The following is a 14,163-nucleotide window of genomic DNA, read 5'->3' as shown; positions in this document are numbered from 1 at the left end:
AACCATTTGTAATAACTGGTTTAGGTAATAAAAACACAAATCTAATGTAAAGAAGGAAACCAAGCTGACATCGTGTTTACTAGAATACTTTACCTTTTAATCAATCGCAAAAAATCAATTTATATAAGCTAAACCGCGTAAGTGCTTGTGTGTTGCTTCATTGTACAAGTTTATCATCAGGCGCAACTTATTTAATTATTTTAAAAGATACGGCGAAGTGCGCGCAATATTTTTTAATTGTACTTGATCAGCGAAACGTCGTAGAGAAAACTATTCAATTTTTACAAGAAGTTTCTAAAGTTTTGTGTACAGGCCCAGTCATACACTAAAGAACGAACATTTTGTCATACAAAAATCACAATACATATTGTTAACGGTTATAAAAATTCGTGTGCAATCTAAATTAGCTAAAATCTAGTTAAGCTAACGCTAACGCTTATTTTTTAATAAGCGTTAACTAAACCAACCATTGATTTTAATTAGCAGTTTATAAATAACGACGGTGTACATTTTGGACGTTAAACGCTTTTCAAAGCAGCGTCATCTTGTGTCGTTTTTTCAATACTAAAAAAATAAAATTCCTTACTTAATAGAGTCCCATGTAACGTCGAAGTGGTTTTCATGTGAAATCTATAAGAAGCTAACTAACGCTTAAATTTTTTTGCGTGATGTGAAGCATTGCGTGTTGGTACTTGGACCACCCTAAAACACCTTATTGACAAAGGCTTCTGAAACGTTTCCAGATATATTATCTTTTACTTACAGCGATAAATATTACATCAAAAGTTATGAAGTTTCTTCAGAAGGTGGGTGTTATCTCTAGACCCGCTTCGGTCGAGTATTTCAGTCTCGCTATAAATTTATGTAGAAAATATTTAAAATCAAAATATAATGTCTGGTATATTTATACATATGCGCTACCTCCTAGAGTACCATACTCTAGGAGGATACTAGATGTTGAGATTTCAGATGATTACTTTGGCATTAAAGTAATACTTTGGGCTCCATTGCCAAAAGAGTGCAAGACGTTTTCCTGTACGCCGCACTCATCGACATCAAACGCTGCATTCTTGCCTCCGTCAATATTTAAGCCAACAGTCACGCTAGAAACGATGACAAGCCCCTTGTCCAAGTCCCCTTGGAGGATGGGACGACCTCAGTTTTGGAATGCTACTTGTGTACATGCCCCGTCTCACGTTTTACATGCCTAATTATTACATTATTACATCTTTATACTATTATTACATCTTTAATTATTACAACATGGGTTAAGAATATTGTAAATACTTACTGTATATAAAACTATGATATAAAGTTTATAATTGAAAAAAATCTTGTAATCACTATGGCTTGTCTACGGTCGGAATGACAGTAATATATTAAATTCGTAGTACGTATAATTACTCATAGATGGTGCTGTAATTCATACTGTCAATACTGATATCCTTCAAATGACCTTTATTCGTGTTCAACGCACTATTCTAAATTTTGACAGTTGTGCAGCGGCAGTTGAACAGTGTAATATAGTCTAGGGTCAAGAAAAATTAACAAAAAGTGAGTAAATACCAATTTACATACTAGATTAATAATTCAATTGTTTATGTTACATATGATAAAAGTTTATATGTTTCGGGTTAGTGTAAAAAAAATGATTAACAATCACGTAGGTACATAACTATGATGTAATTTTAATGAAATGGTTCTTTTTTTATAAATTCATGTCATCATAAATTGCATATTTTAACTTTTCATATTATTAAGCTCCTATATAATTATTTTAATTTATTACATTTTTCACTGTATTAATATATTGTGGCAATTTATTCCTCATAGTTATAAAGAGTGAAACATATACAATTGATATACTTAATAATATTTCAAGTTAATAATGTTATTTATTTTACAAATTTACATTTTACATCGGGCACATTTTCTTTAATTTACAGTTGAAATTGTCCAGTAATTGTTAATGCAATGATATTTTTTAATAGTCAAATTTTCCCAAAAATTTTGAATTAAGACTCATAAACGTTATATGGTATGTGATAGCTTATATATTACATTTATAAGCTATCACATACCTAAGATGAAATAAGATGTTTTACTTTCAATGACCTTTCAAGGTCAGGGTCACCCTATCACTTGTCTCTTGCATACTTTCAATTGATGTAGATTTGTAATTTGTATTGTCTTTAAGTATCTTAAATTCTACATGCTGTGTGTCTGTAATGTATACAAATTATCATAATGCTATATTATGTTAAAATAATACATTTCAAATGACATAATTTTGGTACAGTGGTATTGAAACTCTTTTCAAAAGGAAATGTTTTTACTAATAAGTATGTAATGTATTGTATTTCATATATTTCCATATCCTGTTTGATATTTTTTGAAATTGGAAAACACTACTAGTTTAAGTAAACTGACAAGATAAACTTCAAGATTAGTTTATTTTGGTGAGTTAATAATGTAAAGTCGAGTAGCTTTCCTTTTTTATTTAATTTTTTATATATATTTAACAAAATGCCACCTAAAGGTAAAAAAGGCAAAAAGGGACCACCAGAATCAGGATGGATGCCTGGTTTTGGTACCAAAGGTATGCCGATTTACAATATATATCTATTGCTACTGGGCCTCATTCTTATTAGAAAATGAAACAAAATGTTTTTCTATGTATTTTTTTTATTCAATAAATAAAGCTAATGCTTAATAGTAACTATACCAAGGTTGTAAAAATATGTTTATATTAGTTCTCCAAAGATTAATCTTATGGCTTCTTTGACATACAGTATGTACTAGTATTTTATTGTACTTATAATCAATTTTGGTTTTACTTGATTCTAGGCAATTAAATCAATTACTTTTACTATTTATGAATTTCCATTAATTCCATTTTTAGCAAAGCTCAAAGTCCAAAACCAGTCTCATAACTAGTAATACTGGAGGTGTGTCTAATTTAAATATGTATTAAAATTGTAAACAATTTGCTGCTTGGATATTCAAATACTGATAATATATGTTTATAATTGACTGTTTCATAAACTACTGTTTCGTAAACTTACATCTTAAGTTTTTTATTTTACAATTTTAAAATAAAAAAAAAATGATTACAATTGTGAGAATATATATATAATGTAAGTAACATGCATTTTGTCAAAAATGTTTTAAACCATCTCAATACACCTGCATGTTCTTCACAATAATTAAAGTATGAAGTATGAAGCAAACCTATATATAGAATCATCTGTTTCGTCTTTGCTGATCTATGTTTATATTTGTTTCAGCCACAATGAGTACCTACTTCCAATACCCAACCCCTGAAATCCAGGAGGAGCTGAAGAAGATAGCACAGGCTATTGTGGCTCCTGGCAAGGGTATTCTTGCTGCTGATGAATCTACTGGTAATTTTGCTGTAACTTTATTCTACCTCGGTTTATCTAGAGATATAGTACTTATTAGTAAATAATCACACTTTTATTAACTAACTGTGAAGAAAAATAGGATTTACACTTATATAATTATGATACTGCTGATATAACATTTAGTTCTTTTTTAAGACTTAGTTTAATTATAATTATATAGCGCCTCACTAATCTTATCATGACTGAAAATTAATTTATTAGATTATAAAGGAAGAAATTAAATCTCATTATTCATGATGACCTTGTCTTGTAGGAACCATGGGCAAGCGTCTCCAAGACATTGGAGTGGAAAACACTGAAGAGAACCGTCGTAAATACCGTCAGCTGCTCTTCAGCACTGACCCAGTGAGTAAAAAAAAAAACTTTTTAAACCTATAATCTGCAAAATGTGCTGTATAATATAGCATTATCAATTTAGTTACAATTGTTTTACAATCTGGCTTACCAGCGACTTTGAAGCTACCATGTTATCATAACCAATTTTATTGATTATTATTGTTTTATATTTGTATTTTATTGTTAATTTATCCTCCAATAAATTTACCCTCGTGTTTTTTTGAACTATTGGCACCAACAACTAGTAAAACATGTGAATTCTATTTGACGTGATCGCTTCTAGATCTAGTGCCAAGGAATTCTATATCGTAATAGTAATATTGAATAACTGCGCATAATATTACTACCTGGTTCTCGCTTGTGCGCCTTGTTTTTATTTTAATAAAAATAAAAGATAAAAATAGAGCTAAAAAAGTAGTTGTTTTGATTTGAAAAGCGGATCTGTATTTCAATACACCTACATAATAAAGGTATGTTTACTTATTCACATAAGAATCTTACTTACGTGTATATATTTCGGATCGAGTAACCAAATTTTAAAATACAAAATCTAAAATATGTCTATGAAAGAAACTGGGTCATACGATATAATATCAATAACGATATAATACGATATTAAATATTGTGTTGTCCTATGGTACACAAATATTTCTCTGTCGATTATTCTAATAATTTTCTTAACAAGCCTTCTGTGAATTCCAATCAAAGATACTTATTCACACACATTATGATAAATAAGTAAAATAAGTAAAAAGTGGACCATATAGGTGATAATATAGATTTCACCTGACTGCTCATATTAGCAGGAAATTGAATAAGCTTTCCCTTTTAACTCAATACATGACTTACATCACGTACGCTAATTTGATCCTTATACGATATTTGGAGGTGGCTATTGGTTGCAGTTATTTATGATAACGATTATCTGTGTTCCCTAAGACCGCGCCTACATAGTATTTTTTCCAAAGGACTATTTTATTATATTTTATATATTATTCCTGGTAAACAGGCGCAGGTAGGTAGAACCATTCCTTGTTGTGTCAAACAAACCTCAACTTTATTGTAAAGTATTGACATGTATTTTTTAGGCCCTCTCTGAGAACATCTCTGGAGTGATCCTCTTTCACGAGACTCTCTACCAGAAGGCCGATGATGGCACACCCTTGGTCCAACTGCTGGAAAAGCGGGGAATCATCCCCGGAATCAAGGTCGACAAAGGTGTCGTGCCACTTTTCGGATCTGAAGATGAGTGCACCACCCAAGGTGAGAAACATTTAAATGTCATTGTGTACTTTGACTTGAATTCGTATTTTCTAATGGTTTTAATATAAAAGAGCGCTATATCACATATTGTATCGTATTTTGACCTTTTTCTACTTGAAAAAGTCTCTTGAGCCGTCATTGATAATATATAATAATAAACATACAAAATCTCTAGAACTCTCTTCTAAGTATGTTTCATCTGTTTCTTTACATTTATGTATGAGTTGTATTCGGTAATTATTGGTAGTAGAAAGTTGTTAGTGTTATTGCGTTTAAGTACAAAAAATATGTAACGGACGTGTATTACTGAATTTATACCAGTTTAATATTGCATCATACCTTTAGGAAAAATACGTGGAACTTGTTGTGTTATTAAAATTAAATCTTATCAAAGGTTATTTTGATGCAAGGGGCTCGCCACGATAGCAATTAATAAACACGAGATAAAATATTACAGATATTTTTATTAATAACATTTATTGTATAAACTAAAATGTTGTTTAAATAAAGTAGTATGTATTTAATTAGCTAAATGATTGTGTATTAAGTGCAAACCACTTATAGTGAAATACAGTACATAGTGCCTTTTATTTTTCTGACAACCCAACCTACTTATACTTGTATATAATATAACTTTATATCCTTCATTATTTATATGTTGATATTATAATTCATTGTTTTATCTGTACTAACATTACCAATTAACGTTAATTAATATGTTACATCCTTTTCCAGGTTTGGATGACTTAGCCCAACGTTGCGCTCAATACAAGAAGGACGGATGCCACTTTGCCAAGTGGCGTTGCGTCCTGAAGATCGCGCGTAACTCACCATCCTACCAGGCAATCATGGAGAATGCGAATGTCCTCGCACGTTATGCCTCCATCTGTCAGAGCCAGCGTATCGTTCCTATTGTGGAGCCAGAGGTGTTACCCGATGGTAGGTCTAGTAGACGATTTATTACTTTACATTTAATAGATTAAATCAGTTTCTTTGCACCAAGTAAAGTGTTTGAAATACAACTCCAAGGTTTTCTTTTCGATTTCTCGCCTTGCGTTTAAAAAAGATGAAAGGTGTAGGTTCTGAAAGATTATGATTTCTCTCGTTTTTATTTTGAGTTAATGTTAAAAATTTCACAAGGCGAACATGACTTGGACCGCGCCCAGAAGGTAACAGAGGTGGTGTTGGCTGCTGTGTACAAGGCTCTTAGCGACCACCATGTCTTCCTTGAGGGAACACTCCTTAAGCCTAACATGGTAAGAATACAATTATTCAAACAAGGTTATATAAAAATATATTTTTATTGATCCCTACAAATTATTTAACAGCATCTTTTTAAATTGCCTATAAATTACTATTCTCTTTCTAGGTGACAGCTGGACAGAGCTGCAAGAAGCAGTACACTCCGATGGACATTGGCCGTGCCACTGTCACTGCTCTACTCAGAACTGTGCCTGCTGCTGTTCCCGGTGGATATAAACTTTATAGAATCTAATACAATTAAAAAATTCACTTGCATTTAAAAAACATATTAATTTCAAAAGTCTAATAATTTTAAAATTATTTTTTACACCTTTCATAAAATTAAGTTCGAGTTAGTTGCTAGAAATAGGTCTTGTTTAGGTATCATTGTACAACAAATGGACATTGATTGATAAAATTGCCATTGAAGAAACTACTTTTATTTATGCAGTTTATTTTATAGTAGAGAAAAATTTCAGGAATCACATTCCTCTCTGGTGGCCAGTCTGAAGAAGAGGCGTCCGTGAACTTGAACGCTATCAACACCGTCGATCTGAAACGTCCATGGGCGTTAACCTTCAGCTACGGTCGTGCCCTCCAGGCTTCAGTGCTCCGCGCATGGGCGGGCAAGCCTGAGAACCTAGTAGCCGGACAACAGGAATTGTTGAAGAGAGCTAAGGTAATGTACCAGGGTTACAGTAAGTTGTTAGAGTTGTACTTGACCATGTCTCGTTTGTGTGATTGATTGAAGGTGCAGTTTGGAGGTGGTAAAAAGTTTGCCACAAATAATAAAAATGTGATCTGTAATTTCAGTGATAGAGGGATAAAATAATATGTAGGTTAATATTTTACTTACACACTTTGGAGATTGTAATCTATGATAATAATTATATAACATAATTATGGTGTTTACGTCACTTATCATAGTTCTTACGTATTTGAAATCTAATGAAGTATAAAAATATGATAAAGTTTGGATATCACTCAATAAACTTATAATATTAGAAATAAGGTAAGTATGGTAGTGCCTAACCTCTAGATGTCATTAGAGTAGTATGTAGAATTAATATAATATTTGGTTGTTTACTTGAAAAATATTCGTAATATGGAAATCAGTTTCCCACCAAATTCATAATATATTCGTTTGAATGTTGTTCAAGTAAGCGATTTAATGAATTCCCTGTTCATGAAAAAGTATTTCTTTTTTTACAGTATTTTCATATATTTCATTATTTTTACCTTCAAGCTAAAACGAAATATATTTTTTCATGAATTGCACCCATTGTGTTGTCTTTGCTTTCGATGTTTATTAACAAAACTTTTTTGTCTCACGCCCATTCCAACATTGCATCGACGACGCCACGCCGGAAATGCATTTACTGCCAACATTACTATAAAAATAGGCCAACGGTCTTGCAGTTAGAGGACAATATGTCGCCGGATCGATTCCTTCCCTAGCAGCCTCAAAATCTAACTTTGTTAAATCGCACGCATACTAATTCTTTATATTTATATTATCTTGTTATTTTTTTGAAGTTTTTATTGTCCTCGAATTATGCCACAAATATTTTATATTTCTTAATTGCATTTATTATTTTGACTGCATGTAATGAGATGTTATTATTAATGTTAAGCTTACAGTTTTAACTTAGTTGTATGCATGATAATCAACCAAGTTATAATTTAAGTTTTTAAACAAAATCATTTACACCTAATATGTTATTTATGACTTGGTTATTTCATTGTATGAGAGGTATTTGAGAATAAAGATTTTATTAACTCAACTGCCCCTTGTACTATGTAAGATTTGTGTCTATTGCACTAACCACTATGTACTGCTTGTTGTTAGTAAAAACATAAAAAGAATGTTGTTGTTTTTTTCCTCATTCCGTTATGTAGTTGTATTTAATTTTTTGTACACATAGATTTGACAAATATGCCTGTAGTATTTTGCTAATACTTACCCACCTACCTTAATATATTAAAAGTATATTAAGTTTAAATGAAATTACTGTATTTTGACTCATTTACAACTGAAAAATCCCGAATATTGTGTACGTTAACAAATAACAATATAAAAATATTTTTAGATAGTAAACAATTTTGGGAAACTTCCAAACTGATCACGAAATTCTGTCGTGTCGACCTGCGTCACTGAGACGTACATTCTAGTTTACATTATTTCAATATCGTATATATTTACTAGATTAGATGTATATTTTATTAACCAAACGTTTATGTATGTCGTAAAACATGCGAAAGAATGCTCGCATATTTCCTTTTTTGTCTGTGACGTGATCTGAAAAAAAACTGCTGTACTTATGTTCATATCCAGTATTCGTTCCGGATTTTAAGTTTCATTATGTCAAACTTATAACTCTGTTTCATTCATTACCTTGAATTTTGTGACATAATATAATCTAACAGAAAAGCTAGTCTATTGTCAATGATCGCATCGCAGATTATATTTTTAGTTGCCATTCGAATTTAAAATAAAGTTTATACTTTAAATTCAATAATGTTTATACCGATATGGCTGTAATAATCCCAATTATAATAATATACTTAGTCCACGCCAAGAAACTTTTAATGAGACTTTCGAATTTCTTTTCTAGTTAAATAACTAACAAAAAAGTAATTTGTTGTTCTACTATTTTGTTTAAGCAGGATACATAAATCCTTATCCTGTTTTCCTAAGAAAATTATAATTTTCAGGCTAACGGTCAAGCATCACAGGGCAAATACGTCGCCGGATCCGTCACAGGTGTGGGCGCCGAGGCTGGTCTTTTCGTAGCAAACCATGCTTACTAAATACCATAGCTAAAAGTAGAATTCGAGAATAGCCGACTATATAATACTAAAATATTTCCGCCATTGTGAATTTAGAAAGTCTTTAAAACGTCACCGTGACAGTTACCGGTCAAATGACATTTACTTTTATGCACAAAAATTTAAGAGATAAAAATTGAGCTCTACTCAAACCCTCTGAATTGGCGAAGTTTTGTATCGTCGGCTTATTTTATGACATGGCAATCGATTATTAAATTTTTCACGTATTTGATTCCATATAACTGAAATCATTGTTTCCTTCTAAAACATAGTAATGTGTAGATGGAAATACTGATTAATATTATAAAGCTACTTTTGCTTAATTGATATTGCTATGTTAGTCTATAGAGATTAGAGTAACAGTATTTACTCGAATGAAAACCTCGAAATTAAAAATTGTATTGTTGTTCCATGTAAATTAGGTACTGTCGTATTAGATTGAGATTAGGCATCTTATGCTTCATGTAATGTGACATTTAATATTTAATTTATCATATATAAAACGTAAAATTTTACAACATGGATATAGATCAATAGTTTTGTACGATCAACAGAAATGTATTTTATTTGTATAAATTATTTATTTACACTATTATTTTAGTATTTAAATGTATTTTGATAATTAAGAGTAAAGTGTAATGTTCATGGTTGATTTATTATTTCGCCCTAATGTGATTCCGTAAATACAAAATAATCTTTCTTAAAACCGCACTTATGTTCAAATTCACAAGTTACAAATTTTACTTCTCAGTTTTAAAAACACTGCATAAAACCAGCACACGCCAAAGACTAGACTTAAAAGGAACAATCATTTTCTTGGTCCTTTATTTGTGAAGTTCCAAGTACTTTAAATCGTCACGAAATTATAGTCCTTTGCAACGTCTTTCTGTCTGTTAGTCATAAACTTAAAATCTACTCCTTGGATCTGTGTGCTGTGAAGAACCTATATTTTATATTATTAACCTATATATAGGTTCTTGCACCAGGGTGTACACTTACTTATGACGGTCAATAAATAAAATAATGGTTCTAAATTTACTGCCAGTTCTCAAATCTAGAACGTGGAACTGACGAAAAGAACTGGAAAAAAACTCTCCGTCACTCTTAAATCGTAAAAAAATTCTAAGCACCTGTCATCATGCACTTCATGACTAATGATCGACCGATTCTTAATTTTCATCTTCTCTTTACAGTTAACCCTTTATTTTTATTTGTTAGTTAAGTACTTCTAATTTGAACGCTTTATATAGAGAAAAATCACAGAAACCCTCTAGGGAATTGCAAAATGTTCCATGTTGGTATGAACTAAACGGGTAGGCTAGGCATTAAGGAGAAACGAAGTTCGCGGGGGCAGCTAGTATATATACCTATAATCAATTCATGAAAATAATGAAGGAATTAGGTTTATCCTATAACATTTCTCAAAGTTTGCTGGTCACGAGTAGGTATTCTTATACTCTAAAGGTTTAGGTATACATAATACATGCAAAATGCACCGACCTTCAATTTCTGTTATCGATTTTTCGACTTTTTATTCATACATGTATCATGACATTACTTATTATTAAAAGTAAACACACTAGACTATGCTTAATCGTCTGGTTAATAATTGTTGCAGTCGAAAGATATTACGATTATCTAAATTCTTAATCTGTCGTATTCCCCATCGCTCCGCAATTTGCCCAATATAAGTTCTTAATGACCGTATGCATACTAATTTAAATAATACGATGAACGATAAAATTTTCCACTAGCCCATCGATTCTGTCACACATGGAAATTCACTAAAGCGTTGACACTGCATGCCTGTTGAACCGACTTCATTGAACTTTTCAGTCATCTTTTTACTAAACGACCGCGACACGACCGTGTACGACTTTTTTGTAGTGAAACTTGTTTAGGCGAATGAGGGTAAAATTTTTGCTCATGAAACGTCACGAAGGTTTGCAGCGTTTTTGGCGAGGAAAGGGAGAGAGCGATTGAGAGAGTGAAAATGGGAGATCGAGAATAAATACTCGCAATTGGTTGATGTATTCGTTAGTAGCACGTATCGAGACATTAGCACGTATACAGTGTGTAAACAGAGTGAATATAGATATAAAAATACATGGAGTGATCATATACTGGTATATGAATATCTATTGTGACTTTTACCTTAGTAACAATTATTTTACAAAGAAGTTTCACTTCTGACATGTGTACTTTGTACGCACACACTTTTTTTAAACGGTTTTATTTAGCTCACCCCGTTTGTTTTATTCTTTTTTCTTGGGTCAAATTTAGTAATTCAAATTTCACCCTCTTCCTGTCAACTGATTAATCTGAAATTTTGTATACACTTTGGATTTTGGTGACAATACAGTTATGTTTATTCATTATCATTATAAATTCAAGATGGCCGCCGCTACAAAATGGCGGATAATTTGTTTTATTAATCCCATCAATATGGGTATTGGGTATCAAATGAAAGGGCTCAATAAGCAGAATACAATATACTATAAATAACGGGCAAGAAACCTTGCAATAATGAAGCACTAAATGGATAAAACAGAATGCGAAATAAAAACTAAAAACTAGAAACGAAAAATAGGTAAAAAAACTTTTTAAGGTTTTATATTAGTCTAGTCTATGCATATGTTTATAATTCCTACGACTGTATAACTTAAAAAGTTTTTTTACCTATTTTTATTCTCTATATATCTACAGTAGGCACTTTAGAAGTAAAAGAAAAATTCAACAATGTCAAAACTAAAGCAGGCTGATTTCTTGCATTTTTGAACGTTCCGGATCTCTAGCAGTAGTTGTTTCAAATGTCGCAATTTCTGAGAAGAATTTACTCATCCCGAGAAATTTAGGTAAAATATGAAAATGTCGCATTCGTACCGCTTAAGTTTTAAACGGGCTTTTCCAAGACAGGTTCATAAAAAACGTGAAACGTAGTGAACCTTGTTATACGTGAAATTTTTACGACGGTGTAACTTATTATCGGGAAAATTTCTTTTTTATCCACAGGTTTTTCGCTGATAGCACTTGTTCTACCGATACCATTACTAAAGATAATATAAACCCTGAATTAGTTAAAAATATGTTTTCATACTTAGTTTTAAAATTTAAGGCGTCAACAGTAACGTTTTCATTAGTTAAAAAGACAATATAAAATCCCTTTACAATTAATACCTACTTTTTCTTTTTGTTGTAGATTTAATCGTTAAAATAACAATTCAGAATTTGTTAATTTAAATATAAAATGGGCTGATTAAATATAATCTTTGCGTAAGTTTCAAATACAATAGACAATACATAAGTGTAGGCATACGAAGATAATCTTCTGGGTGTCGCATTTTATAATAGGTTCTGTCTTTGTCCAGTTAGAGTGGGAGAACTTAGCGTAAAAATAATTTCAATTTAACTAAAGTATGTATAAACATTTGTCATGTGTAAGGTTTTAATGGTTGTTTGCAGTTTCTTACATTATCCTAAATAAGTAGGTGGTCGATTGGAGTGGCGAAGTTTCATGCCCGTTAATCTCGTTGATTTGTGAATTGACAGTATATGTAAACTTAGGGGAAATTTCAAAACTTTCAACGTTCATAAGTAAATAAATGAATATATTTCGATTAACTAATAAGGCAAAAAGTTTACCGCTAAAATCTTGACAACTGACACAAATGTCAATTGTGACAATTGATAAATTTGTGTGATTACTTATTATTTATTGACAGTGATATCTATTATCTACTAATGATTTTTCAGCGTACATTTTAATTGCCTACATCAAATTTCTAATTACATTTTCGTTTGATAAAATTTATGTTGTCGTGAAAAAGTAATGTTTGCGGCCTCGTTGAAGGGAATTTTAATCACCTGTCTGTTGAGGTCGTTACACTTATATGATCTTTAAGGTTTAGGAAAATTTAGGCGGGATTTTTTACGGCTCGAGTATCCTTTAAAATTTAATAATAACGACTTTAATTATTAAATGTGTGTATTGCTATATTCTATCCCAATGTAAAATTATGATAATACAATAAAATAGCGGAATTTACCACTATTACCTCTAGTACCTACAGATATCAAATACCTACTCTGGTTATACATACTAATATTTTGGCAGTGTGAGATATACAATGTTTCTACAAAATTTAATGCACTGTTACATTTTATTGTTTTACGATATATTTTATCGCCTTATAACTATGGAAACTATTCAGTATTGCATACTACTAAAATACTGTATGTCTGAACTTACAAATTTACTTACCAATGTGGAAAATAAAATAAATAAGTGTATTACAAGATAATTAAATTGAAATAAATATCTTAAATTCGGTTGAATGCCCCAGTTGAAAAGAATGTATAACTAAAACTATGTGCCTAAGTAAATATCCTTCAAACAATATCCTACAAAATTATACGATAAGCCTTGTTCAACCCTTTACCCCAGTTACCGGTCAAGAGCTGATTTCTGGATTGTAAACGTTTTTGGGGTACGGGTGACCCATTTTGAAAGTGGCCAATAACCTCTGATATACGATATTCCGTCAAGTGGGTGGATTTCTTGACGTCTGTATACACATTTTATTAAAGATCCAAACTTCAAATATTCTTGATGTATCATATTGATTTTATATAATAATTGATAAGAAGCATCAATAGTTTCAATTCACAAAAGTTAGGTGAGCAAGACCTAAGCTAAGCTAAATAGAAACAATTTATTATATTTAGACAGTCACCATCATTTAAAATAGTTCATTAAAATGTGATACTGGACTACTTGACTACCGAAATTTGTTCAAATATGATGTCGTCTATTGTATGAATTCCTACACTACCATATTCATACTAATGTAATTATACCAAAAATAAAAAAATATTAGTAGTAGAGTCACTAGGCGTCACTAGCAAGCTACGTTGCCCTGCCAAAAGTTCGTACAAATGACGGCAAGAGTATGCGACGTTTCAGGAAGCCCAACTATTTTGCCAACACAGTTAGCGGTTTTTAAAGACGCTTTTCTTTTTAATCGGTTTAAATTTGTTTGATTTTTAAATTATTTCTCTTTTTCGTCGT

At 31.3% G+C, this 14,163-nt stretch overlaps 1 protein-coding gene across 3 annotated transcripts; it reads left to right on the top strand.

The window, feature by feature from the left end:
* Window positions 1–1,414: 1,414 nt before the first annotated feature.
* LOC110993173 (fructose-bisphosphate aldolase) lies at window positions 1,415–9,740 on the top strand. 3 transcript variants are annotated; one of them, XM_022259320.2, is made up of 10 exons: window positions 1,415–1,554; window positions 3,288–3,404; window positions 3,679–3,770; window positions 4,850–5,024; window positions 5,760–5,963; window positions 6,165–6,280; window positions 6,394–6,493; window positions 6,746–6,945; window positions 7,670–7,744; window positions 8,982–9,740. In XM_022259320.2, exons 2-10 carry the CDS (start codon window positions 3,293–3,295, stop codon window positions 9,075–9,077), a joined length of 1,170 nt encoding a protein of 389 aa, XP_022115012.2. In that variant the 5' UTR covers window positions 1,415–1,554; window positions 3,288–3,292; the 3' UTR covers window positions 9,078–9,740. The 3 variants fall into 3 exon arrangements, with proteins under 3 accessions (XP_022115012.2, XP_022115009.2, XP_022115011.2); XM_022259317.2 differs by lacking the exon at window positions 7,670–7,744; XM_022259319.2 differs by lacking the exon at window positions 8,982–9,740 and having other exon boundaries at window positions 7,670–8,128.
* Window positions 9,741–14,163: the final 4,423 nt, after the last annotated feature.

The sequence above is a fragment of the Pieris rapae genome, chromosome 3 (genome assembly GCF_905147795.1).
Source record: "Pieris rapae chromosome 3, ilPieRapa1.1, whole genome shotgun sequence".
Lineage (NCBI taxonomy): Eukaryota > Metazoa > Arthropoda > Insecta > Lepidoptera > Pieridae > Pieris > Pieris rapae.
The sequence above is the reverse complement of the archived record's forward strand: the minus strand, read 5'-3'. Positions and strand labels throughout refer to the sequence as shown.